The 27,550-nt window shown below is 41.5% G+C and overlaps 1 protein-coding gene across 1 annotated transcript in view; it reads left to right on the top strand.

Moving 5' to 3' along the window:
• Positions 1–27,550, top strand: part of C1H9orf135 (chromosome 1 C9orf135 homolog) — a 94,664-nt gene that overhangs the window by 51,098 nt on the left and 16,016 nt on the right. The window contains exons 3-5 of the mRNA XM_038317774.1: positions 2,393–2,511; positions 3,349–3,417; positions 25,818–25,875. Coding sequence (XP_038173702.1) covers positions 2,393–2,511; positions 3,349–3,417; positions 25,818–25,875 — 246 coding nt within the window. The remainder of the gene's footprint in view (positions 1–2,392; positions 2,512–3,348; positions 3,418–25,817; positions 25,876–27,550) is intronic.

The raw sequence follows: 27,550 nt of genomic DNA, 5'->3' as shown, positions 1-27,550 counted from the left end.
AAGATTACAGGATAGAAAGTCCCAGAAGTAGCCTGTGGTATCAGAGGGAAAAACCTGACTTGGGAAGTATTTGTACTTCCTTTAGAGGAGTCAAGCTTTTCTAGGCCCTAGGAACCAAGAAGAACTCCCAGTGGAGGAGCTTCTGAAGCGAACCAAGCCACAGGATGTAAGCCACACTGAGCAGGAAGGCTCCCCTCAGGTGTGTAGCCTGCAGGGAAGTCATAAGTGAACCTTCTCATCCCCTCTAACCTCTTATGCAGATGTCGAATCTACTGGGTTTTCTTAAATGCACCACACATGGGTGAGTTTATTCTGGAAATTTAGAAATTGGGATCCTTAAAAAAATTGACTTTCCAGAAAATAGGAAATATTTATGATATTTTGAAATGAGCTTCTTGTAAATATTTGATTTTTTTTTTTAAAAAAAATCACTTGATTCAAGCTAGGCTTTATTATGCAAATCAAATGGAAATTTTAGTGATTATCCTGTGAGTTTGTGCTGTGTTGATTTAGCTATCTCATGCACCAAATTGCCAATCTCCACTTTGATAAATATACATATATATCTCAAAAGACTTTTGAACATATGGAAGTGCTTTTATGAATTATGCTTATATCAGGTTAAAAATGATTTTTCACATTAAGATGGCTTAGGATTAGATATGGTTCTGAGCATCCAAGCCCAGAAATCAACAGGGGCTGTTCACATAAGGTTTTATTGTCTCCTGTAAAAGTCTGGGGGATAGAAGACCAGAACTAGTATGGAAATTTCACAGACTGTCACAGGAGATCTATCCTGATAACTTTCTGCTCTGCATTCCTTGGGTAAGATCCAGAATGACTGCTGGAAACCCATTACAATTAGCAGGAACAGGAATATAGAAGATTGTCCCAGGAAGCTGTATAAGTGACTTCCACTAATGCTCCATGGTGCAGTGCATACATTGTCTACATGTGAAGGGAGGCTGGGAAATGTAGTCCAGCATGTCAAGAGTCCAGCTGAAATGAGAGAGTCTTATTGTTGAAGAGGAGGAAGCATGACCTAGTGTCAGTGGGTGACATTTGCTTTACTTACATGGAGATTTTGAGTCGGCTCTGTGGCCAGACAGCGTCTTCACCTCTTTCTGTACCACTTGCTGTATTCTGACTCTGGTGCGGAGTTTGAAACTTTCCATGTCTGGAAACACCTTCACTTCATACAGTCTTCAGAGGGTTGGGAAATGAATTCTTAAAATCTTATACCTTCAAACAAAATGATGGCTTCTAACTCACCTCCACCCCAAGAAACATTTAAATATGTCTTCTTTTTGTTGCAATATACAAGGCCTGGTCTAGTTTTCCTTGCTCCTGATTTGTGAGCAGGAAAATCCAAGAAGGAAAAAAAAAAAGAATAAAGATAATGGTGTACGGATTAGAACAGAGAAAGTAATGTGGGGAAGCCATGTGAGTCAGGAGCTTGTGGTCTTCTGAGATCAGTGATTGGAACAGCCAAGAATCTAGAGAGCCATGGCCTAGATCAGGGGACCATGACCAGAGACACTGGTTAAAATTGCCTTGAATTGCTACAGCAGAGACTGCTAACAACCAACTCTCCTGAAGCCTGTGGCCATAGCTGTGATGATTTCTGCAGTGGAAGACTTCAGGTTTCCTAAGTTCTCCCACTCTTTTTAAAAATTATTTTTATAAACATATTCTTTGGGGTGTAATGTATTCTGGAGTTTGGCGGGCTGTCTTGGGAAATCTTGTCTTCTGGGATAGGAAAATATGTATTTTCTTGGTGATAACTTATGCTTCTCTGTTTCATATTTCCAAAATCCTGATATCTTAGTTTGTATGGTAATAATAGTGAATCATAAGCTTACCACAGTCTTCCAGCTCTTGAGAATAAGAACTTCCATTCCTAAGGTCCTCTAGATGTTTCCCACCATGCCCATGGTCTAAGTAGATCTTATAAATTTCAGATGATCCCTCACGGTAATAATTGATTGATAATCCACTGAATTATCTTTGGTAGAGGATGGACAACACAGAATATGATGGTGTTTGAAGATCTGGAAGACCTCTAGGGTTTTCTTAGAGAAATTAAAAAGTACACCAATCCTGAAAGGGTTAAAAGAGGGACAACTGGGAAGAATTGGTACCTAATTGAATGAGCACTTCCCATTTTATGGGAGAAATGAATTGATTATTATTTCCCAACCACACACCAGAATTGCTAATTTTGGATACTTACAGTGAGATAGTCAATACCTATGAGCTATTTTTTTAAGTTTGAAATGTCAGCTGGAATCAGTAATTAAAATTAGAATGTGCTTTAGTAGGGAAATGTTTTAGTGCCTGACCTTGCTGGTGATTAATTAATTTTTCTTGCATGTGGCTTTTATTTCTCCAGAGGTGGATATCAGAAACACATGAACAGATGTCCCAAGCTTTTTTAAACAGAGACTTGGTGCAAAGTAAGAAAAAGGCCTTAGTAAACGATGAAACAATATGTTCCGGGATTCTGGAAAGGTACTCATTGTCTCTTCTTTTGCTTGTATAACGCACAATTTCAGGAAGGGTTTATATTCACCGGAAAGAGGCAGGTAGTCCCAGCCATGTGCCAAGGACTGAGTCACAAATGTTCTGGTTTCTGCTGACTCACTATGCTGTTTGCCATCATTTACCATGGAAGGTTTTACTTACCCATGGCTCAACTAAAACTCACATTTTATTGATATCGTTTTCTGGCTCAGGGTTCTTACTGTTTGGGTTTGAACCTTGCTTCTACAATTTACTTATAAAAGGTATTTGGCATCTATGATCTTGTTTGTACTCATGTAAAATGGAAGTAATTTAAATGCTTACTTCAGAGCGTTCTGAAGTTTAGGAGAAATAAAGTATGAAACACGCCTAGAAGTATTGCTTGCCAGTCAGAATTAGGTAAGTTGTCATTGACTAAGATTAGTTGCTCTTCTGGTCTTGCAGTCTGGGTATTGTTAAGTCTGATTTATAAGAGATTGCAGGTATTTCTTTGTGTGTATTTCTCCAGAAAGAGACAGAGTGAGTCCTTGAGGGTAGCATCTCTATGTAGATACACCTGCTGTCCTACACCAGGCAGAGTGCCCCTCCAGAGAAGTACGTAGAATAATCTTTGCTTTATTATTGTAATTATTGGAAAACACAATCAAAGTAATGACAAAATATTAAAACTTCTTGTTGGTTTATTTTAGTTTTCAAAGCATATAAATATCACAAACTTTAAAACTTTTTCTGAAAGTCATCAGTTCCAAATTAGTTCTGAATGGCTTTAAAATGTCAAATGTGGAAGTCTGATGTGTTTCTTAAAAGACACTGTCTTGCTTACAGGGATCCGGAATTGCCTCCCGCGGGCTTTCGGGATGTTTTTACGGGATCCCCACCAGATCAGAGAAATCCGTAAGTTGTCCCTAAACTGCTGCTGATTGTACAAAATGTTGATTCAACAGCTTGTTTACTGGGGTGAGGGATGTTCCAAAGTCAACAAAATGTCTTTTATGTTTTTAGACTTTCCTAACAACAGATCTTTGTCTGTAAAGAGGCATAGTAATAATTAACAAAAATGACAGTTATAACTATAATGACACCAACAAATAAAACTGCACTTATTCGTGCATCCTCCTACTCTCCAACAGCCATTTACAGACTTTATTTTTTTCTATTTTATTTTATTTTATTTATTTTATTAAAAATTTCCGCCTCCTCCCCGCCTCCCATTTCCTTCCCTCTCCCCCCACTCCCCTCCCCCTCCCTCTCCAGCCCAAAGAGCAGTCAGGGTTCCCTGCCCTAAGGGAAGTCCTCGGTCCTTCCCCCTCCATCCAGGTCTAGGAGGGTGAGCATCCGCACAGGCTACGCCCCTCCAAAGCCAGCACATGCAGTAGCATCAAAACCCAGTGCCATTGTCCTTGGCTTCTCAGTCAGCCCTCATTGTCCGCCATGTTCTGGGAGTCCGGTTTTATCCCGTGCTTTTTCAGTCCCAGTCCAGCTGGCCTTGGTGAGCTCCCATTAGATCAGCCCCACCATCTCAGTGGGTGGGTGCACCCCTCGCAATTCTGACTTCCTGGAGCACCGGACTGAGCTCCCAAGGTCCAAAGGAGGAGCAGAAGGAGGGAGAACATGAGCAAGGAAGTCAGGACTGCGAGGAGTGCACCCACCCACCAAGATGGTGGGGCTGATCTATTGGGAGCTCACCAAGGCCAGCTGGACTGGAACTGAAAAAGCACGGGATAAAACCGGACTCCCAGAACATTTGCAGTCTTTAAATGATGGCAGGATGGCACATGCTTATATTGCCAGCACTTGGGATGCTGTGGTATGAGTGTTGCGGATCCCAGGCCAGTTTGGCTTACATAGTGAGACCTTCTTCCTAAACAAACCAAACAAACATACGCTGCAAAAAAAAGAAAAAAAAAATCAATTCATAGAAAGCTGATGAAACCGTTCATGGCCAGAGCAGAAAACTGAGCCCCGTGCGCACACACTTTCAGCTGAGGTAATAAAAGACGATCTGTGTAGCTGCTGCAGCTCTCCCACTGCGAACGCGTGCCCTTTTCACAGATCGCTACGTGGTATCCTTTGCTAACTTCCATGCTATTTGTCCGGCTCCTTAAAATTGCTACCTAAATGTAGAGCTGGAGAGGTCTCTTGTTTTTAAGCGTAAGAGAGCCAGGGCTTACTTTTGACTGGATGGAAATCCCCACATGAAGGAAGCTTCATTCAGGCAAGAGTTACAAAGAAATTGGTGGTTAACAGTACCTGAACCCTGCTAAGATGCCTTTAAACAAAGACACTCATAGTAAGGTTGTGTGTTGATCAAATGTAACCAGAGACTTGTGGGTACTTCATTCACACATGTAATCTTGGCAGTTGTGAGGTGAGGCTGAGGAAGGAGGATAACATGTTTGAGGCCTTCTGGGCTAGACAGTAGGGCTCTTTCTCTAACAATATGGGAACAAACCTAAACCAAAGGACATCGGAGCACGGGAGGATTGCAGGGATCTAGCCTCCCATTTCCTCCCATCTCTTGTGATGGTTCAGTATTTGCTAACTGGGTGTTTGTGCCAGTGTCCTAGAACATAGCAATGAACAAGGCAAATCGACGGTTATAGCAAGACATGAATATTTTTATGGGTAAAGAAATTTATTTATTTGAGGTTAGCAAGAATTGTCATTGCAAAAATAATTCTGACCCAATCATTTTTCTAAAAAAGATGCCATGTTTGTAATGTATAAATATGTGGAAGCGTACTCATGATCGGAGTGTCCGGTGACATATTACAGGGCTCACTATGGTAACAGATGTGGGCCTCGTGTCCACTCTGCTGGATGCTTTCCTCTATAGACTTGCTTGAAGTCAGGAGCATCTCATGGTTTATTTCTCCCTTTCTGTGCTCTAGTCTGCAAAACCTTCATTTGGAGATGGAGTTGCCTGTCTGGGTCCTCTGATTTTCTTGGCCTTTTTTCTCTCTCTTACTTTGTTTTGTACCATCTTTCCTTTCTTTTGAATTTATCTTTTGTTACCCGAGTTCACACCCGAGGGATATTTTTCTTCTGCATCTAGAATATTCATAACTATTTTTCATTGTTTCCTCATGCACATATTCTGCTTTCTCCAAGGTGCTTGTATTTTTTTCCCGTTTTTTCACTTGATAGAGTTGTCTGTCTATCCTGAAGGCATGTTTCTAGACTGGTAATCAGTCTTTGACATTTATAGACTTGATCAATGGTGGGACTCAAAGCCTGTGAGACTTTCTGACCTGGAGCTTCCCTAGAGGGGACGATGCAGGCCGTTCTTTCAAAGCACCAGCATTGTCAGATTCCTAGTAGAGGCTCCCAGTCTTCCAGATGAAGGGCGAAAGGTCTTTGTCGTTGAAGACCAGGGCGATCAATCATGTTGGAACATCATTACCAAGTCTACCTTAGAGCATCTCTTGCTTGTGTTGTTGATCAAGGACTTTCTCTTTTATCCTTTACCGCCAGTGAGTCTCCCACTGAGGAGGGGTGAGGCAGTTGCTAGGCTGTGGGAGACTTGGGAAGGAGGCAGCAATTAAAATTTCACCACTAAGCAAATATTTCCTCTCAGCTCCTTTTGCTGATTCCAGGATAGCTTTTCCAAGTCAGATTCCTCTTCTTTCGAGCTCTGAAGGTTTTTTCTCCTATTTCCTCTGCTCTCTGTGTTCTTGTGGGCTCTAATTTCTAAAATGTTCTAAAAATAAAGTTTTTAAAAGTATTTTTTATTTTTTGTGATTATAATTGCATTATTTCCCCCTTCCCCTTCTGCCCTCCAAACCTTCCTATATACTTCTCCTTGTTCTTTTTCAAATTCATGGCCTCTTTTTTCATTGTTGTAATATCTGTGTATACATATGTGTGTTCATATACACATATTTATACATACATGTATATATGCATATATTTATGTATTTGAGAATATATATGAAGCTTTAATGGAGTCTTCGAGGAAGCAGGATTAATGTGCATGCCCAATTCTGAAGTCATGCAGTCTTTCCTGAAAGGTCATCTTTTCCTGAAGATCTTACCTGTACCCCCATTCCCATGACCTGGTTAGGTCCCTCCTTTTGGATATCCACAGCCCTCTTCTGTCTAAACATCACTCATCTTTGTGTGTAATGGTTTGGATCACCATCTTCCTCAGTGAGTTCCATGCTCTGAGGAGCAAGGCTGTCACATCCCCATTTCCTAGGTTCTGGCATGGAGAGCCTGAAATGCTATAGCTGTAGCATTGTTACGTCGTCAACAAACTGTCTGTTTTTAATGGTCAACAGCAAATTATAATGGAAGAAGAATGCCTCATTCCTATCTTATTTGATTTAGAGATTCGAGGCATGCAGATACAAATGTTTTCGATTTTAGCTTCTGAAGACAAGTCTTCTAGAAATCAACACTTACTAGTTTGAATTGCAAGAACTGCTTGCTTGTGTAATTTGATTTGTGAGTATGAGCAAGGAAATAAACATATGGGCAACTCCATCCCTCTTCAACTAATTCCATACGTAATTCTTCCTTTCAGTGAATGTATATTAATTACAGGAGGCCACACAGTAGAATCCTGTGGTAGCCTGAAATCTACTCTCGTGAATATTAAAACTTCTTTCGCTGTTTGCTGTCGTACAGCTGTGGAAGCTAAATGTCAACCTTAAAAAGCAATGAATAAAAATGAGTTTGTTCAATGGACCAAAATAATGTGCTTCAGCTTATAAAAGGAAAGCTGTATTCATAATGTAAATTTAAGCTTCATGTTATCTCTTAAGGAAAAAAATTAGAAAGTGGGTATAGCCTTACTGTTTAGGGTCCATTGTTACCTTAATTTCTAGATAGCACCATTTATGCTGTAATGGTGTTGGACCGTCTACTTCATTTTCTCATAACTCAGCTCACGGCTGCTACATCACTTTGCACCAATATGAAGAGAACACTATTTATTCATAAGATGGTAAAAGATACCTCAGTGAAACACTGAATATAAGGACAACTACAATATTTCATGCCGCAGTCTTGATGCTACCGATTTTAACTATGAAAAGAGGCTCCATTAGGTAATGTCTTCTTCACATGCCATGGACTAAGGAAAGGGGGGGAAATTGTACTAGAGAAATACGGTGGCTAGTCTTGATCTGTTGATTTGATGGCATCTGAAGTCAACTAAAATAAACTGCGGAACACTCCTGTGAGAGATTTCCTTGATCAGCTTATTTGAAGCAGGAAGACCCATGCTAAAATGCAAATCGCTCCTGCAAGTGGCCACCCTGCATTGAGGTGAGAACCAATTTCTTTGGGGCGTCAATGTAGACCAAAACCCAGCCTCGCTCCAGGAATGCTCCAGACTTTCAGCTCCATATTGGGACCAATAGGACATCCAGCCTCAGGTACTGAGCAACTACCTGATTCTCACCCTCTCCAGTGTGACACAGCCATTGGTGAAACACCCAGATCCACATTCTGTAGGACACTAATAGCTCCCCCTTTAACAGACATATTCATTCTGTCACTTCTGTTCTTTAGAGGACCTCGAGTAATACAAGAAAGTAATCCATGAAAGCAGATGGAGATTAAAATTTATATCAAAGACATAAACCTGAAATGACATTTATAGACTTGGAGGCTGAATTAGCCAGTGTTTCCTTTTTTTTCCAGCCATTTTCTTTCTTACCAATGAGTTTCCCAAGACACTGGCCATGGTTGGTGATAGGAGTGTTGAAAATCAAGGATACTCAACGGTCTCTTAGAAACCCACAGTGATCTTTTGCTTTAGGCAGCTGAGACACGTCTTGAATATATATTACTGTTACTCCATGTATACAGGCAGTCATGTATACAGAAGAGACTGACGGGAGGCACAGTTCCCTAAGACACATAGGGAAGAGAATAGAAGTACATATCTACTGAAGACACTGATTTGTTTTTCTTTGCCTTCCCACTTCATTATCAAGCCTCTAAAGCAAGTTTAACTTAATTTAGATATACTATTTATGAGGCATGGGAAACTAACTTGTGAGTGGATCCTTGATTACCTGATTATCTAATACGAACTCATTTTATGTGAAGGTCTTAGTTATCAGAAGCTGTATGTGTGTGTTTACATACACATACGTATCTACATACACATAACTGTGTGTGGTATTGTGATGAGGCTATAGGAGAAATTAGGGCTACCTACCTACCTCCTCCCTCTCTCTGTCCCTCCCTTCCTATTTTTATGGAGTGAGAAGTATGCCCATAGGAGCTGGTGCTGGGTAGAGAAATACCCAAGGAAGACTTTGCACAAGGTCAGCTCTGAGTCCTACATCTTGCCAGTGCTATCAAATTTCACTGCCTCCTGTAGTAGTGACTGGTACATATTTGTTGAAATTTTATTATAAATGTGTCTTGTTTCCAGAATGCAGATGAAAAAAAATAAAGTGTATTTGTCACTGGGTAGCTTTTGACACTAATAATCATTCTTTCTTAGACAGAGTACAATTTGGGCAAATAGAGAACCTGGGACCTACTTCTGGGACTGCCCACCACTGACGAGGTGACCTTGCTCTTGGCTAATAATCCTCCCTCGCTTCCATCTGGAGCAGGAGGGGTTGAACCAAATGATCTGTAACATCCTTTTCCTGTGCTAATTAATGGCTATAAGGGGAAAGGTGTCTAAATGGACAAATTAAATGAGACCAAAAGGTAGCGGAGGCAGTTAAGTGTCCGTTGTTGGCAGAGAGCTCCTCTCTATGCCTGTGAAGTGGTCTCTTCATGGTAGCAGCAGCAAGCTCAGGCCAGAGTTTAACTGCTCCCAGTTTGCTCCTCTCATGGGGCAGCCAGCATTTCTAAAACCTGCAGCACTCTGCAGAGCCAAAAGGGACGGCATATAAATCACAAGAGTGCTTTTGTTCTCTTTGTCTTTTCCCTTCTGCGAGTACTAGGCAGTACATTTATTTTCTTTTCTACTTACTGTGACGACTTGTCTCTCGGTGAAATACCAACTAGTTGCTGAACGTATTTCAAGAAGGAAAACACTGTAGAAAAATGTCCCTGTGAGGATGTGGAGTAAATAATAACAAAGTGCGGCAAGGAGGGTGGGGGTGGGGGAAAGACCACGGAATAGAAAGGAAATAGATCTGAGCTCCATTCTTGTCTCCATCTGCTATAGAACTGTTAACTTTAATGTGTCTAGGCTTGCCTCCCCATCCACTGTAATGCAGCTAGGCCATGCAACGGATAGACCTGTTTACATAGGCTTGCTTCCATTCACTGTAATGCAGCTAGGCCATGCAACGGATAGACCTGTTTACATAGGCTTGCTTCCATTCACTGTAATGCAGCTAGGCTATGCGATGGCCAGGCTCATTCTGTCCATTTCACCCCCTCCCCACCAGCCCAGGTGTTGGTCACCCGGTCCAGACTTGGACATTTGGAGATCATGCTGTGAAGTAAATGGAGTTTGGGGACAATGCCTGTTTCAAATCAGCTACTTTATCATCTCTGATCATTTGGTGGCATGAAGGGGCTCAGCTGGGGTTTCTGTTCCACGTGATGTCAGAACCGCTATGCTATCCAAGACGGCTCACTTCCACTCTTGGTAGTTATTCCTCTTCTTGTGTAAGAACTCAACCGGAGATGTCAATACAGTATGCTGTCACCTCCGCGTGACTGCTCCGTGCATCTTTAGTTCCACTGTAGATCAGCTGGAGTCTAAGAATCAGAAAGCAGAAACTGCCAGTTTTCTTCGGGTTTGTACTGGAAAGTGTGGGATCTCACTTCCGCAGCCCTGTTTGTCATGGCTATGACAAAGCAGCAAAAAGGGAGCAAAGAACTTCTGCTTCTTCCTGACTCCTGCAGAGAGAGGTTGACTTACTGCAGCCACCAGGCAGGCTGGCAACCTCAAGAGGTAATCAAGGAAGCCTAACTTGATCATTCCTGATTGTCTCATTGAGCAGGTCTGGAAACCCAAGAAGCTCAACTTTGTTGATGGAACTTGAAAAGCTACTGTAATGGACTTAGAGAAGATAAATTGAGGGGAAAGGGGCAGAACGAATCAGTCATTGGCCAACTGTTAACTCAAACCTCGAGAGCCAAGAGACGGTATCACACGCTTTGACCTAAATTTTGTTTTCAAATTATTTGAATTGCAATGCAATGACAGCAAACGGGACATGATATTACTAGGTGCTAAAACAATCCTCGCCAAGGCACACAGCCCAAATTCCAGATCAGATCAGGACTTGTACCACTACCCCAAATCTTGCTGTTAGGAAGAGCATCCCGCTGATCTGCCAGCAGCATCCATCAGCTAAGCAGGGGTACACTGTATACAGGAGCAGTGTGAAAAGAAATAGTAGTTAGCTGGCTTTGAACTCATTTCAGCAAATTCAGCCAACTAGCAAGGCACCAAGCAACACACTCCGGGCTGAGAAGGATGTTAGCATGATCCCTGCCTCGCAGGGGAAAATGTCAAGCTAGAGTCTATGAATGTCTGAATAATCAGTATCCCCATTTGTTTAAAAATGAAATTTTTCATTTGAAGATTTGGAGCTTGGCGCTCACAAAGATCAGTTTTCTATGCTAATTTGACTGGGCCCATGGATACCCAGAGAGTTAGTAAAACACCATTTCTGTGTATGCAGGTGGGGATGTCTATGAAAGAGATTAGCATTTGAATTAAGCCGAGTAAGGCTGTTCCGACCCATGTTGAGTGTGTGCCCTCCAGTCCATGGACAGCCCCAACAGAACAAACAGAACAAAAGCAGAAGGACCAGATCTGTTCTCCTCCAATTAGGATGCCATGGTCTCCCATCCTCGGACACCAGAGCTCCTTGTTCTCAGGACTTTGAATTCTGAACTCATATCCCATCCCAACCCCAAGTTCACATGTCTGCTTATGGGCTTATACCATCAGCTTCCCTGTATCTGAATTGCATCAGTGGCTTTTCTGGTTCTGTGTCTTGCAGAGAGCAGGTTGTAGACTTCTTGTCCTCCGTGTCAGTCAATTCCCGAAATAAAACATCCTCATACAAAAACAGTGCCCGTGGGCTCAGGGCCTGCCCTGCCTAAATATGGCAATTATTATCTCCAAGTTTACAAAAATAAAGTGATGTACAACAAACTATATATCAAAATTCTAGTTGTTCTATTATTCTTCTGAATAATAAGACATCTCAGACAATAAGTTTTGGTGTTAATAGATTTTATTAGTTAATTAATTGATTAATTAATTAATTTGATGGAGGAGAGTTATCTGTCTATGTTACTTTCATTGGTTAATTAATAAAGAAAACTGCCTTGGCCCTTTAAGAGAACAGAAAATTAGGTAGGCGGAGTAGACAGAACAGAATTCTGGGAAAGAGTTGGGGAGCCGCTTCAGGCAGTCGCAATATGCAGCCGCCATGCTTCTCTCCAAGATGGACGCAGGTTAAGATCTCTCCTGGTAAGGCACCCCTCGTGGTGCTATATAAATTACTAAAGATGGGTTAAAGCAAGATATGAGAATTAGCCAATAAGAGGCTTAAACTATGGGCCAGCCAGTGCTTTAAAAGAATACAGTTTCTGTGTAATTATTTTGGGTAAAGCTAGCCGGGTGGCGGAACACAGCCCGCCGCTTCCTTCTACGTTAATTTATTTTGGGTGTGCTCACATGCCACGGGATGTTTGTGGACATCTAGTGACAACCTTGGGGAATCAGTTTCCTCTTTTCAGTAAGTGTATGCTGGGGATTGAACTCACATCGTCAGATTAGGAGGCAGGTGCCTTTACTTGCTGAGTCATCTCACCAAATACAAATGTCTTAGCTCAAATCCTGGCTTGCTGTTAAGCACCAGCTGTGGGATTTCTGACTATTGCTTCAGTCTCTGTGCATATGTTTCACTTTATAGAGAATGATGAAATCAATTTAGAACGCTCTTAAGAGTAATGAATTAACATATACAAGGCCATTGGAATAGTGTTGATGCATAATTAGCTATTTGGAAGCATTTGCTTTTATAGTTTTACTCTCATATTTGCAAGTTATTGGAGCCCAACCTAAGCTTGAATAATAAAGAGGAACACTAGCATATACAACAGGGTGTCTTCAGAATTCTTTTGACTTACAGTTAGCTCTTCCTCTGAAAGAGAATGTTGCAGAAGTGAGATTCCAAACGTTCCATTGCAGACCTTAAGAAGACTGGCAGTTTCTGCTTTCTGATTCTTGAACTCCAGCAGCTAAACTGTGAAACTAAAGACACATAGAGCAGTCACACAGAGGTGACAACACACTATATTGACATCTCCAGCTGAGTTCTTACTCAATAAGAATAACTATCAAGAGTGGAAGTGAGCCGTCTTGGATAGATATCACATAGAACAGAAACCCCAGCTGAGTCCATTCACCCCACCAATGATCAGAGATAACATAAAAAGTGGTTATTTTGCACTAGTAGCTTTGAATCTACAGAAATAGATAATTGAGATAATCTTCATATCTCTAGGTACATTGTTTCTGTAGTTATTTCTTCCCCAATATTAAAAGTATAGCTATAGTTTTATCATTTCTGAGTAAAGATGCAGGAAGACTGAATGTTAGGGGCTCATAATCTAGTAAATCTAGTGAGAGAATCTGGAAACTCTGAAAATCCCCCCCTCCCCAAAAAAAAGCACAGGAGAAAAACTCCTTGACTTTGGTCTTGAGGATAACTTAATGAGTAGGATGTAAAGGCACAAACACCTGAGAAAAAATTAAGTAAAAGATATGTCATCAAACTAAAAATCTTATGCACAGCAAAATAAATAACTAGCAAAATGGAAAGGCAGCCTACAGATCAGGAGAAAGTGTTTATAAGTCATATGGGACACGGACTTAATATCCAAAAGAAGCAGTAAGCCCTTTTATCACTTAAAAGTGACCTAAGAATTTCAATAGCCATTTTTCTAAGATAGACATACATACAGATAATAATTATATGAGAAAGTGTTCAACATGCCTAATCAGGGAAACATAAATCAAATTCAGGGGCCGAGAATTCAGTCAGTAAAGTGTTGGCATGAGTACCTGGGTTTGATCTCCAGCACACAGGTAAAAAACTGGGTATGGTGCCGTATGCTTTATTATCTCATCCCTGAGGAGGCCGAGGCAGAAAGAGCCCTGGAGCTCATTGGCTAGTGAGCTTAGTGCGTGAGACCCTGTCTCAACAAATAGGGCAGCTTGCTTCTGAGAAACAAACCTACGGTTGACTTCTGACTTCCGTATGCACATGCGCACACATGTATCCATGTACACAGAATCAAACCACAATGAAATACCCCCACGTCCCTGTTAAGATGGATATTATCAAAGTGACCAAAGTGACAAATTTGGGTATGCATATGGGAAACTGGACCCTTTATATGCTTCCAGGTTTGTAATATTCAGAGGATATTAGGAAAAAAAGTGTGGAAATTCCTCAGAAAGTTTCAAATGGAACTGTTTTATGATGTGTCCATATACACATACATATATGTAATATCCAAAGAAAATTAATTAATAACCTACAGAGGGATCTATACACTGGATTTTACTGTAGCACAATCCACAATAAGCAAAGATATAGAAACAAGCTGAGAATCCTTTGATGGGTAAATAAATAGACATTGTGGTATAAATATTCAGTGGAGTATTATTAGCCTTAAACATGCAAGTTCTGTTTTGAGAACATAAATGAAATCAAAGAGCATCCTGTTAAGTAAATTATACATACAAAAAACGTGCTGTACTATCTCATTTATATGTGGAGTCTAAAAGGTTGAATTCATGGAAGCGGTTGTAGAAGGGTGTCTACCAGGCCCTGGGAGGTGAGAATAAATGAAACAATGTTGATCAAAGGATACGAAATTTCCACCCAGAAGGATGAATAGATTCCAGAGATTCATTGAACAGTTAGCCGTTGTAGTTAATACTTTAGGACTGCAGGTTTGAAATTTGCTGAGAGTGGAACATGAGTATTCAGACCACGAAAGTGAAAGACAACAGCGGGAAGATACTTTTGTGAGCCTGACTGTACTCATTTCACTGTGTTCGAGGAAGGCAAAACATCGCAGTACACAACACACCAGGGACACAAGCCATCGTTATTCAAACAGCCACCACAACAAAGCCCAAGATGGGTGGTGAAGAGTTTCACATTGTCACAATGGGGGCCTTCACACATGTCCGTCATTTCCTTATATCCCACGCCTGAGTTCCAGGTAGAGATGACACCCGAGCTGCAGATGGATGGGACAAAAAGATTGGAATCTAACTGCCTGTGTCGGGTGAGCCTAACCTTCATCATGTAAGTTACAGTTGTCATTTACAGAGTATTTGCCGTCACTTGAGGTCTTTAGCTGGTCTCAGTGGTACTAACACATTTGAGGCAGAGTTAAAGTTTAAAGAAAATAAGGACTTTCTTTAATTACAGAAACTTTTGCTGCTGTCTATATTTGAGTCTGCACTTTTCATTTACATCAATACTTAAAACACACACACACACACACATATATGTATATATATGTATATATATGTATATATATATATATATATATATATAGCCAGGCGGTGGTGGCGCATGCCTTTAATCCCAGCACTCGGGAGGCAGAGGCAGGCAGATCTTTGTGAATTTGAGGCCAGCCTGGTCTACAAGAGCTAGTTCCAGGACAGGCTCCAAAGCTACAGAGAAACCCTGCCTCAAAAAAAAAAAAAAAAAAAAAATAGATGCTTTATTCTTTCAAATAGCTTCAAAAAATTAGGAGCAAGGAAATTCTTCCAACATATATGTTTGATGACTGTCTACTTTGCACCAGGAAAAAATTCGACATTGGTAGTATAGATGCAAAAGACAGTCTCATTTGTCTGCTGTCTGAGGCAGGAAAAGTCATGCATTCTGGTGCACTGGGGAGGCAGAGGCTCAACTAGAAGTAATAGAAGACTTAGCTAGTAGTTCCTGAGTAATTAAGGGATACATTTGGCCACCAGGCATGAACTCTAAGGTCAAGGAGTCCAAGACTGCGATGGTGCTAAGCAATGTCTTAAGGGACCCGAGATGAACTCCTTTTCATCTTTATAGTCTCAGGGTGGTTCCCATGCTGCAAAGGCAAAGCTGTTCTAGAAGGAATACGTGATGAGCTCAAGGAAATGCCTCTTTAGAATCTTTATCCCATACCTCGCGACAGGCTCTGGCGGGGTCACCTTGGCTCCAGTATTGTTTTAGGCTTCTAGGTGAAGAAAAGAGAGAGAGGGCAGGCTGGGATAGTTGAATGGATCAACCTGCAAGGTGTTGCATGCTGGGAGTGAACCCGAGATACAAAGGAGCGATGTGACTCAAAACTGGGGAGGTTAGATGTTTCCAGCTAGAAGAGACACTCGAGCAGCTAGACCAATGGGAGAAAAGGACATTCTTCATCAGAGGGTAGAGGATGTGTAGAGGCAGAATGAGCAGGGCCCATCATGGGCTGAGCTTGCATCCATGACAACTGAGTGAGTGGGACTTGAAAGCTGTGTGAAGGATTTGGATTTGATCATGTCAGTGATGGGAAAGGTTTTCAAGCACTGGGGAGACCTCAGATGTTTGTGTTTGAGAGAGCACAAAACTGGTATAGATAGACAACCGAGGCTGCCGTCAGGAGTCTCTTGACTGTATCAAGGGAAGTCAAAATAAAATCCCACTCTTTGGCAGTGACATTGTGGCAGGAGAAAAGGGTACGGCTTTTTGATACACCGAGAAAGAATTGACATTTACTGGATCGCTGGTTAATTATGAGGATAAAGTGGTTTCAGGTTGCTTCCTAGCCTTCCTGCTTAGGCATTCAGGGGGCATGATGACATTCAGTGAGGCAACATCAGAAGCCAGGAGACTGACAGAACAGACAGATCCAAGAGAACAGACAGATCCAGGAGACTAGTGAAGAGATCCAACCCCAGTTGCTAACATTTGCTGAGGCAGCATCAGAAGCCAGGAGCCTGAGACTGGAGAACAGACAGATACAGCCCCAATTGCTAATATCAATATCAAAGCTGGTTCCTCTTTCCCCAATCCTTCCCCTTTCATCTATCCTCCACCTTAACAGCTGAATACTCTCTTTTAAGAGTCGTGAGATAACAATGTCATTGCAGTATGTTTTAGATGCCGTAACAATTCTCACTAGATAGGGCTCAGTTGGGTGTGGTAACTTTCCATAGAACAGGAAGGGATCTAGAAAGCAGTAGAATTTGGTTTTGATTTTGTCTGCTTCAGTTGATGGCATCATCAAGCCACTGTGTTCCATGCTTCGTTCTGCAAACCATACCTTGTCCTTCAGAAATTCCACATGTGTTGTCTGCATTCTGTCCTTCCTAACAATCACCCAAGGTCATTTGGGTGAGGTTGCTCTTAACTGTGTAGAGGAAGAAATTCAAGCAGAAGAATAAGGAATCAGCTTCCCCATGAATTAATCCACTTATCAATTTCATATATATTTATGGAATAAATATGAAGGGGCGGTGTTAAGATGCAGAGTGTTTAAAGGACTGTCTGAATGTTCCAGAATGACTTAAGGGCAGAACAGAAAGGAGGAAATTTGGGCCATATCATTGTGTTTATGAGAGGAGGGGAAGGATGCTTACAAAGATGCTAGGGAGTTTTAGCCGGTACTGGCCTTGAATCAGGGTTAACAGTGGATTCAAATTGTCCTGCACTTCATCTTTGGCTCTCTGTCACATACTTATTAACCTTTTAGGGAGTAGTTTCTAAACATCTGCCTGTATTCTGAAGCTGTTGAGCAGCTACTGAATTCCATCTGACTTAATCAGAAGGTAGATGCAGGAAGAAATGACAAGGGCATTCAAATAGTTCAACATAGATTGTCAGCGGAAGTTAGTACCTCGTGTCTCAGACTAGTCTCTAAGTTGTCATACTGCCAAGGATGGCCTTGTCCCCCTGATCCTCCTGCCTCTACCTCCCAAGTCTGGTATTGTAGATCTGGACCACTGTGTCTAAATTGACATGAGGTGTAAAGGCAAAATGATGGTTAAGGACGGTATGCAGTTTCCCAGAGTGCAAACACTTAACCTCGCACCCATAACATGGAGACTGTCAGTGGCTAGACTGCTCTTAATAATAGGTGCTCCTAGCTGGGCAGCGGTGGCGCACGCCTTTAATCCCAGCACTTGGGAGGCAGAGGCAGGCGGATCTTTGTGAGTTCGAGACCAGCCTGGTCTACAAGAGCTAGTTCCAAGATGGGCTCCAAAGCTACAGGGAAACCCTGTCTCGAAAACAACAACAACAACAACAAAAAAACCAACAAAAAGAAAACAAAACAAAAAAGGTGCTTTTATTGTTGCAGGGAAGAGACTAATTTGAAATTATTTATTTCTTTGAGACACTCATACTTAGAAGACAGCATGAGATACAGTAAGTGCACTGTATATTTGTTCTACCTTCTGGGAAAGGAGGAAAGATAATAGTTCTCCTTGCCTCAGACAACATATGAAAGAAGCACAATTAAACTTTAAGGATTTCACCATCTAGAAGAACTCTGTGGGTTGGAGCACAGCATCTTATCACCCGTTCACATTTCACCTGGTGTTCATGCACATGTAGATATTTTAACGAATGTCATGGCTCTAATGATAAATATCAGACTTGCTCATCAGAAAATATCTTTAGTTATTCTCTGCACCTGTTAAAGGTCAATGAGGGTATGTGTGCCAAATCGTGGGAGGTACTGGCTGAAAGCCAGCTGTCCAGCTTCCAGATAACCTGACAGCCCATCATTGTCCTCATGAATCCACCAGCATCTGCTCTTCAGTTTTACATTTCCAGAAAGGTCATTTTTATCAGCATTTATCTGACTCATGGAGACTGACTTGAGCTCAATATACTCTCTCTCTCTCTCTCTCTCTCTCTCCACACACACACACACACACACACAGAGAGAGAGAGAATTCTAACTAGTTAATTTATAAAGAGAAATGAAAGTTTCTCTTTTATTTTATTTTATTTTTTGCACATCCTAATGAAAGCATTCGCCCTCTGTGGAAACCATATGGGAAGCCAGCTTTTGATCAGAATGTTTGGACTCAGTGCAAGGGGAATTGGTTCTATGATTACAATGATTAATAGCCGCACACTCTGGAGTGGGACTCTTGCATTTGTAGGTGACAGAGACAGGAGGTCATCTTAGGCAAAGAGTAAATTTGTTTGAAGACCCCATAGTACAACTAGAAAGTCAGTGGGGGAGCCTGCAGTCAGGACTCCAATCCTGAGGCTTTGTCTTCCTGATGGCTTTTTCTATGAGGTAGAGACATTACATTCTATGGCTCCTGTCACAAAGGAGTGACTGGCTTTTTTTCTGTCAGTTTCTGCTAAGGGAAATCCCAAAGGAAATCCTTGATAGCATCAGCCTGGGTCTTTGGACCTATCAGCTCTAGTTGGGAAATGGAGAAGCAGGGCAGACCCACATGGCACAGTTTGCTCCCTATGATTCCCAACATGACTTCAAGTCACCATAGGCTGCCATTGAGTCTGGTCGGAATACTGACAATGAGATCTTCCAGCTCTTCTCTAGACCAGACAGACCTACCATAACCCCAGGTTCACCGGATTCCTGGATGCTGGTAAGGACCAGGAGTATGTGATTACTCATTCTTTCACACCTTCATAAACATTATAGAGGCTTTAAAGTAATAATCTAATGGAGATAAAATGGGATTGTGTTGCTAGGTTCTAACGTCTTCCACACAGACACCTGGAATCAGGTAGAAGGCTGATGGCAGACTTGTTTATTTAACAACGGGGGGGGGGAGGGCGGGGGGAGTGAGGCAGGGACTTATATACCCTCCCAGCACCCAGGCTGGGTGACAATTGACAGCTGACATCTCATGCTCATCTCTCATTGGCTAGGCACGATCAAGGAGCTCTGATAGCGCCTGTTGCTAGGCACTCAGAAAACACTGCTTGGTTGCTCCTCATTGATTAGGCACAGACAAGCCCCTTGGCAGCTCCAGGCAGACTCCAGGTTGGCTCCTTTTGGCCTGGTAGGACCTTATCTTCCGACAGCATGGCACTGCTGTTTCATTTTACATTCACCAACTGCTAGATTTATGGATAAATTGTCTAGCATCAGTGATCCTTCCTGATTTCTTTTGCAAATTGCCTGTGTGTAGCCTTGGTTAATTTTCCTTTGGGATTTTTTTTTAAGCACTGTTTTACAAGACTTTAAAATGTCTTATTTTGGGTATTCTATCTTGGTAACATGTATGAAAATGTCTTCTCTAACTTTCCTTATAGCTTTATGTATGATATTGTTTGGCCAGTAGACGTAAAGACATACGAAATGTCAAATTGTTCAACCCTTAGAAGCTCTTCTCTCTCATATAATACCCATGCAGTACTTGCAACATAAGATTAGCTCATTGTTGCCTCATTGCTTCATTCACTATTTTGTCATTAAGCCCTTTCTCTTATAGCCACCCAGCCATGCTTAGCGGCTTGATTTCTGAGCCCTGGAGTCTATCCTGCGGGTTTATTTATAACTCCTGAAGCAACAGCACTGCCTTAATTACTGTCATACTACTCCTTTGGACCTTTGTGGAGTGAGTTTAACCAGCTCATTCTTCTTTTCCAAATTGTCATCATTCAATTTGGCATTTTATGGAATTCTATTTCTATTAGATTTTTTTTGTCAACTTCCATGAGATACCTTGTGTTTTGATTCATGACAATTAGATGGAATAATGGCCGCTATCAAAGATTCATCTCATTCATTCATAAGGAATTATTCTATACCCTTCATATATGTAGTATAGAGCTTTGGTTATATGTATTCTTCTAGGCTGTTTGGGGAGTTGTTACAGTTGTGAGAGCTTTCCACTTACACGTTGCCACTCTTTGTTCACTAGGACAAGGGTAAACTTCTTCGTATAATGATCTTATATCTGACAACCTTGTTGGGACTTGCTTGCTACATTTAGTGAATTATCTTGGATTTTAAAAATCCTTTCAACCTTGGGAAGTAAAATCTTGCATTCCCACTCGATTATTGTGGGACACTCGTTTTTTTGTTCCTTTTTTTAGGCTCTGCAGTACATCTTTAAACCGAAAGGTTGGTGGAGGGTTCAGGCAGTGGTTGGGAGCATTTCTGGAGGAAAGGATCTTCATGAGCTTAATTTCGATTCTCATTTCTCTCATAGTAATATTACCTACTTATGCTTCTTTGAACTGTGTTGGATTTTCCTGGACTGGAGGCAATCATGGGTAATCCCATCCTGTTGATCTTACTGAGGGAAATGAGAAGTGTGTGACGTTTGCTCATTATCTTAGTTCAAGAGTGCCATCTTCTGTCAGACCACTGAAGCAGTGTCTAGTTGGCTCTGGTGACAGGGTGAGAAGTGGGAGGCCTGCTGATGCTGTGCTGATGCTGATGCTGGTGCTGATGCTGAAGCTGTGCTGATGCTGATGCTGTGCTGATGCTGATGCTGTGCTGATGCTGATGCTGATGCTATGTTGATGCTGATGCTGTGCTGATGCTGATGCTGATGCTGTGCTGATGCTATGTTGATGCTGATGCTGTGCTGATGCTGATGCTGATGCTGTGCTGATGCTGATACTGATGTTGATGCTGTGGTGATGCTGATGCTGATGCTGTGGTGATGCTGATGCTGATGCTGATACTGATGTTGATGCTGTGGTGATGCTGATGCTGTTGCTGTGCTGATCTGATGCTGTTGCTGTGCTGATGTTGATATCTGCTGATGCTGTGCTGATGCTGATGCTCTGCTGATGTTGATGCTCTGCTGATGCTGAGGCTGATGCATCATGCTGTGCTGATGCTGATGTTAATGCTGTGGTGATGCTGATGCTGTTGCTGTGCTGATGTTGATGCTGTGCTGATGCTGATGCTGATGCTCTGCTGATGTTGATGCTCTGCTGATGCTGATGCTGTGGTGATGCTGATGCTGTGGTGATGATGCTGATGCTGTGGTGATGCTGATGCTGTTGCTATGCTGATGTTGATGCTCTGCTGATGCTGTGCTGTTGCTGATGCTGTGGTGATGCTGATGCTGTTGCTATGCTGATGTTGATGCTCTGCTGATGCTGTGCTGTTGCTGATGTTGATGCTGTGGTGATGCTGATGCTGTTGCTGTGCTGATGTTGATGCTCTGCTGATGCTGTGGTGATGCTGTGCTGATGCTGATGCTGTGGTGATGCTGATGCTGTTGCTGTGCTGATGTTGATGCTGTGCTGATGCTGTGCTGATGCTGTGCTGATGCTGATGCTCTGCTGATGTTGATGCTCTGCTGATGCTGATGCTGTGGTGATACTGATGCTGTGGTGATGCTGATGCTGATGCTGTGATGATGCTGATGATGTTGCTGTGCTGATGTTGATGCTCTGCTGATGCTGATGTTGATGCTGTGCTGATGCTGTGGTGATGCTGATGCTGTGGTGATGCTGATGCTGTGCTGATGCTGATGCTGTGCTGATGCTGATGCTCTGCTGATGTTGATGCTCTGCTCTTGCTGATGCTGTGCTGATGCTGATGTTGATGCTGTGGTGATGCTGATGCTGATGCTGATGCTGTGGTGATGCTGATGCTGTTGCTGTGCTGATGTTGATGCTCTGCTGATGCTGATGTTGATGCTGTGCTGATGCTGATGCTGGTTCTGACGCTGATGCTGATGCTGTGCTGATGCTGATGCTGTGCTGATGCTGATGCTGATGCTGTGCTGATGCTGTGCTGATGCTGTGCTGATGCTGATGCTGTGCTGATGCTGATGCTGTGCTGATGCTGATGCTGTGCTGATGCTGATGCTGTGCTGATGCTGATGCCGTGTTACTGTTCCAGGATCCTTAATTTATTTTATCAATTCCCTTGACTCTCGTAGTTGCCTCTCTCTGTTGCAGAAATGGTGCCTTTCCAGAACTGTCTTTCTGATTCTTCCTGCTTGGAACTGTGGTTCAAATCCTTTGATCACAGTATCTCCCCGATCAGGATAGTATGATGTTTCTAGAGGTGATGCCCATGGTGTTCTGTCTAACCACAGGCACTTGTAACCATCTGACCTTCTGTAAACCCTGCCAGCACTCTGGTCCAGTGTGGGCTTTGATCTCACTCTATGGACAATACCTATCTACACACAAATTGAAACTTACAGAGTCAAAGTCTAAATTATAACAAGATGTAAAGGTTCTGTCTAGTTTTTATTTACAATTCTAGAACCAGAAAATACCTAGTCCTATGAAATAAACTAGAGTGTTCTGGTAAGTTGAGTGGGTCAGGCTGTTTTGATAGAGAATGCTGAAGAAAGCAGAAACAAAGGAGCTGAACTGCCTGCTACAGTTTTTTTCTTGTGAAAGTAAAATGGGTTGGGTCCCCATTTCCTTGGGATATCGTATAAGCAACTTAGTTGGAGCTGGCTGGCATGGAGTTTTTCAGGAGCAGTTCCATTTTGATTTGGTCTGTTTCAAGTAGTATTTTCCATGTTCCATTATGCTCTCCTTAGGGATAAGTGTGTAGCTTAATTCTCTTTGTTGTTGACCTGTCTTTGTGTGTGGTATTGGAGGATTTGTGTAGATTTAGGATTAAGAAACCAAGGGTGGAAGGATGTTTTACAGTCTTCCTCTGTGACTGTGGATTTATCATTTATCTTTGAGAATCCTGCCTTTCTCTGCTTTGCATATATTAAATATTTAGATTCTTATGAATGTTATTGGTGAGTTGCTCTTTTAATCATGAGTAATGGCCCCTATAACTAGTGTTTAAGTTTTGTCTTTTACATATGCGATTACCAGAAGAGAATATCTCTTGGCTAATACTTGTACATATGTTTACATATTTTTCACTTTCAAGATTTTTTTGAAAATAATTTTAAGTTTTGAAGCATATAGGTGGGCCTTTAAGAAGTTGTGCGATATTCAATTTAGGGCGAATAAGTATTAAATCCTTTACTGATAAGTTTTTCCTACTTCTTTAATCCTTCCTTCCTTCTTTCCTTCCTTCCTTTCTTCTTTCAAGTTGGTCTTTCAAATTTCATTTACTGATTTGAAAGTAAAAAGTTGAATATCTTGATTCACTGCCATTTTTATTTATCCTTTGACATTTCATACATGTATTCAATTTACCTTGATCACATCCAACCTCCTCACTACCCCTGTGTCCCTTCGTGTACACCTCCCTCCCACCTCCATCTTGCCTTCTGCTTCTACTCCTTCCTCCTCATCCTTGTGTTCTTATAACAACCCACTGACCACTGCGTCCAGTTAGTTCTGCCTACATACTCATTAGTGTGGGGCCGTCCACCAAAGCATGGCCACAGCCACGAAGAAGAAAGCTAACCTCCCTTCCCTGCAGCCCCAGAGCTGGCAGCTCTTCTCCCATTCATGCTGCAATGGTGACTGACTTGTTCTTGTGCAGGGCTTTTGCTAGTAACCACAGCTGCTGTGGTTCACAACTGCAACGACTATGTCAGGTCTAGAGGACAGCATTCAGAGGAATTCCTCCCCATCTTCAAGGTCTTAAATTTTTTTCTACCCCGCTTCTCCGATGTTCTCTGAGCCTTGGGGGAGGGGACTGATATGTAGGCAGTTTAGTCTCTTGTTCTCAGCACTTTTGACCAGTTATGAGACTTTGCATTGTTTACTACCCACTGCAGAAAGAAGCTTCTCTGACTAAAGTTGAGAGCTGCATTATTTTAGGAGCATAAAAACAAACATTTACAAGGCAGTCGGACAGCATACTTATTTAGTAAAACAATAGCAGGTTCCCTCCTAGGGGCTTTGACCTTCACACCCATGGGCTTTTTTTTTTTTTAATCAGGTTTATAGTACCAGGCATGAAGTCCACCCTGTGGAGCAGATCTCAGTCCAACTTGAAAGTTATTGGTTATTCCTATAACAGTCATGCCACTATTGCTTCAGTGGGGAGGTTAGTATTTTAGGATGCAGAGTACACCACCAGTAAGTTCATTGATGGCTTTTCTCCCCCACGTGATCTATAGAGGATCTTCTAGGGTCATGAGGGCTATCTAACAGAAATAATATCCAGGTCAGTTCTTGTTTGATTTCCTCTATGTTCTTCAACCAAAATGCATTGTATCTTCAGCATTGTGATTTTACCATCTAACTACAGGGGACAACCAGGAGCAATAGCAGTAGTTTGAGATGTTTTGGGGGCCCTGGGACCCCCATGACCAATAAATAACTTCAGAGGGATCTATCACACACACTGAAATTTTCATTTACTATACATTGTCTTCTAGGGGAAGCATTGTTTCCCCTTTAAGGCTACCAATGTTCAAACTTCTTTTTAATTAGTTTACAAAGCAGTAGGTATTCTTAATACAGTCGTAGTTTTAGTTAAGGCACTTCTGCACCTTCCTCCTCTTCATCCCTTTATCTTTATCTTTGTTTGAACTTTTAACCCTAGCTTGCTCCTCCCCACATACTTCAACTTTCACATCTCACATGTTCTTCTATCCATTTCTCTCTTTCAAGGCTTCACCCCTCTCATGTGAACTTCTATTTTTGTTCTTTTACTCAAGTGTATACCAGTATATCTAAAGGGATCTAAAGTGTATATCTAAAGGGATTGTTAAGCTACAGGCTGCTGGGCCCTGCCCAGAGAGGTTCTCATTCAGCAGATTTGGGGTAGGACCTAACTAGTATCATATTCATGAGTTTCACATCTGCAGATTCAAAGAATCATGGACTGAAAACAATTAAAAGAAAAACAACTCTATGTTGAACACATAAAACTTAAAAAATATATTATTGCTGAAACCATGCTATTTACTTAGTGTCCAAATTATTTACTTAGCCTTTACATTATGTTAAGCAGTATAAGCAATCTAGAGATGACTTAGAATGTATATGAGAATGTACATGAACACAAATTTACAGAGGGGACTTGAGCTTCCACAGATTTGGGTATCCACTGGTGTTTTCCTCCAGAACACAGGGAAGACTATCCTCTAACTGCCAGGCTCCCAGGTGCTACACTGTTCAGGAAGCAGCACAGAGAGAGCTGGCAGCAATTGGTGGCTACCACCAACTAAATCTACCACCTGTATCCACTCGACTGCTGGAGCTGGATTTTGTTATCTTCTTATTGCATGCTCTTGCTTTCCAAAGAAGCTAGGTATTTTCTTTGACCATCCATTCCTATAATATGGGTGAAAACACAGTGCAGCTTCATTTCTATAGAAGAATATCTCCCTTACCCAAAGCTCTAAACAGAGAAACCCTTGCAAGTTTCTCTGGGCTAAAAACTGGGGTTTTTGTTTTTGGTGGTGATGTGGGGTCATTCCTTTTCTGATATCTTGACTTCTTTTTCTTTAGGTGTGCTTTAACAACATACTCTGAGGATTACACTCCACAGTATAATTATCAGCCATCTGTAAGTACAAGAATCATATTCCAAGTCTACTCACGTAGGTGACTCATCACATGGAGTGCCTAAGTGGAGAGCAGGGATTTCTAAGACTTAAAATGTCTTGTATTAATTAAGAAATACTTGCTGCTTGTGAGAATCAATAGAATGTTTTATATCTGTGATTTAGTTTTGGAAATTAATGGCTCTTTTACGGAAGAAAATATCTAAGGTTTTTTATATATATATATATATATATATATATAAAAGATATATTGATCATTCTCTCCCTTGCTTATTTATTATTTCCACCCTGAACAGAACTTGCATGGAATGAAACCACCTTTCTACTTACTTTTATCTTATGAGCACATAGCAGTATGGAATTTAATTTAGCTCTGGGAAATTGAGTTTTGATTTCTTTTGAAGTTCAGTTTAGATCTTAAATACATACATATACTTTTCTTGAGACAGAGATTTTCTGTGTAACAGCCCTGGCTGTCCAGTTTTTGTAGACCAGGCTGGTCTCAAACTCACAGAGATCCACCTTCCTTTGCCTCCCGAGTACTTGGATAAAGGTGTTTACTACCACTGCTCTACTTAAACAATTAGGCAGCAGAACTACAGAGAAAGGCCTCACTTTTAAGGCACTTGAGTAGCCAGTGAAAAGTCCTAAGTTGAAGCCAAGAAGGAAGAGTTAGAAGAATAAAGGGGGTGGAGACACAGGAAGGAAGACAGAGGAAGGGAGAAAATATACCACAGAAACTCAAGTGGCTTCCTCCTGGCTTTTCCTTGTGTATCTTAGCCAGTAAAACAGCTATGAGGTAAAACATTTAACTACTGACAAAGAAGATTTTAAAAAAATGCCATTATTGTCTCAAATAGTGTGATTATCTACTTAGAAGAACCAATATGTGTTGAACTGTGAAGCAACAAGGATGAGTATGACAAAACTTTTCCAGCTGGGCGTTGGTGGCACACACCTTTAATCCCAGCACTCATGAGGTAAAGACAAGCAGATCTCTTAGAGTTCGAGGCTAGCCTAGCCTCCAAATCAAGTTCCAGGACAGCCAGATCTGTGACACAGAGAAACCCTGTCTCAGAAAAACAAAACAAAAAATATTTTCTCCATACAACACAAGTCAGTAAATTATAAAAAGGAAAACATACAAATATAGCAACACAACATAAAATACTTCCTTGGAGAGAGTTTTCTCCAAGGATCAGAGCTGTCAGGTGAGTGATTTGGTCATCAGAACAGGACAAAAAGGACCTTGTGCTACTACATCACCTTTTGCAGGGAGGGGTGGGGAAGGAATACTGAAGGTCACAGCTTGAGACAGAGGAAACCATCCTGGGTGTCCATCTTGGTTAAGGCTGGAGTCTATTTGCAGCTTCCGTCCGCTGCAGCTCCTGAGAACTCAAGAAGAGGATGGAGTTGTTGAGTTCATTCATTTGCTTGTTTAAGACAAAAACAAAAGATCCCAAGAACTGATACCGGAATCATGCACGAAAGAGAAAAGAGTAGAAAACTGATTATACATATGATGTTTACTATAACTAAAACACCAATGGATTTTTGCTTTTTATCAGAATTTAGGAGTTTAAGAATTATTTGAAAGAGCAAACAATAATCAGATGGAATAATGTTTTGATAAAGTTGCAAAACCAATTTTGCTTTTATGCGTTAGAAAAGAATTTA

This window comes from Arvicola amphibius, chromosome 1 (assembly GCF_903992535.2).
Source record: "Arvicola amphibius chromosome 1, mArvAmp1.2, whole genome shotgun sequence".
In the NCBI taxonomy this organism is placed as follows: Eukaryota; Metazoa; Chordata; class Mammalia; order Rodentia; family Cricetidae; genus Arvicola; species Arvicola amphibius.
Note: the sequence above shows the minus strand (reverse complement) of the source record. Positions and strands in the feature narration are given on the sequence as shown.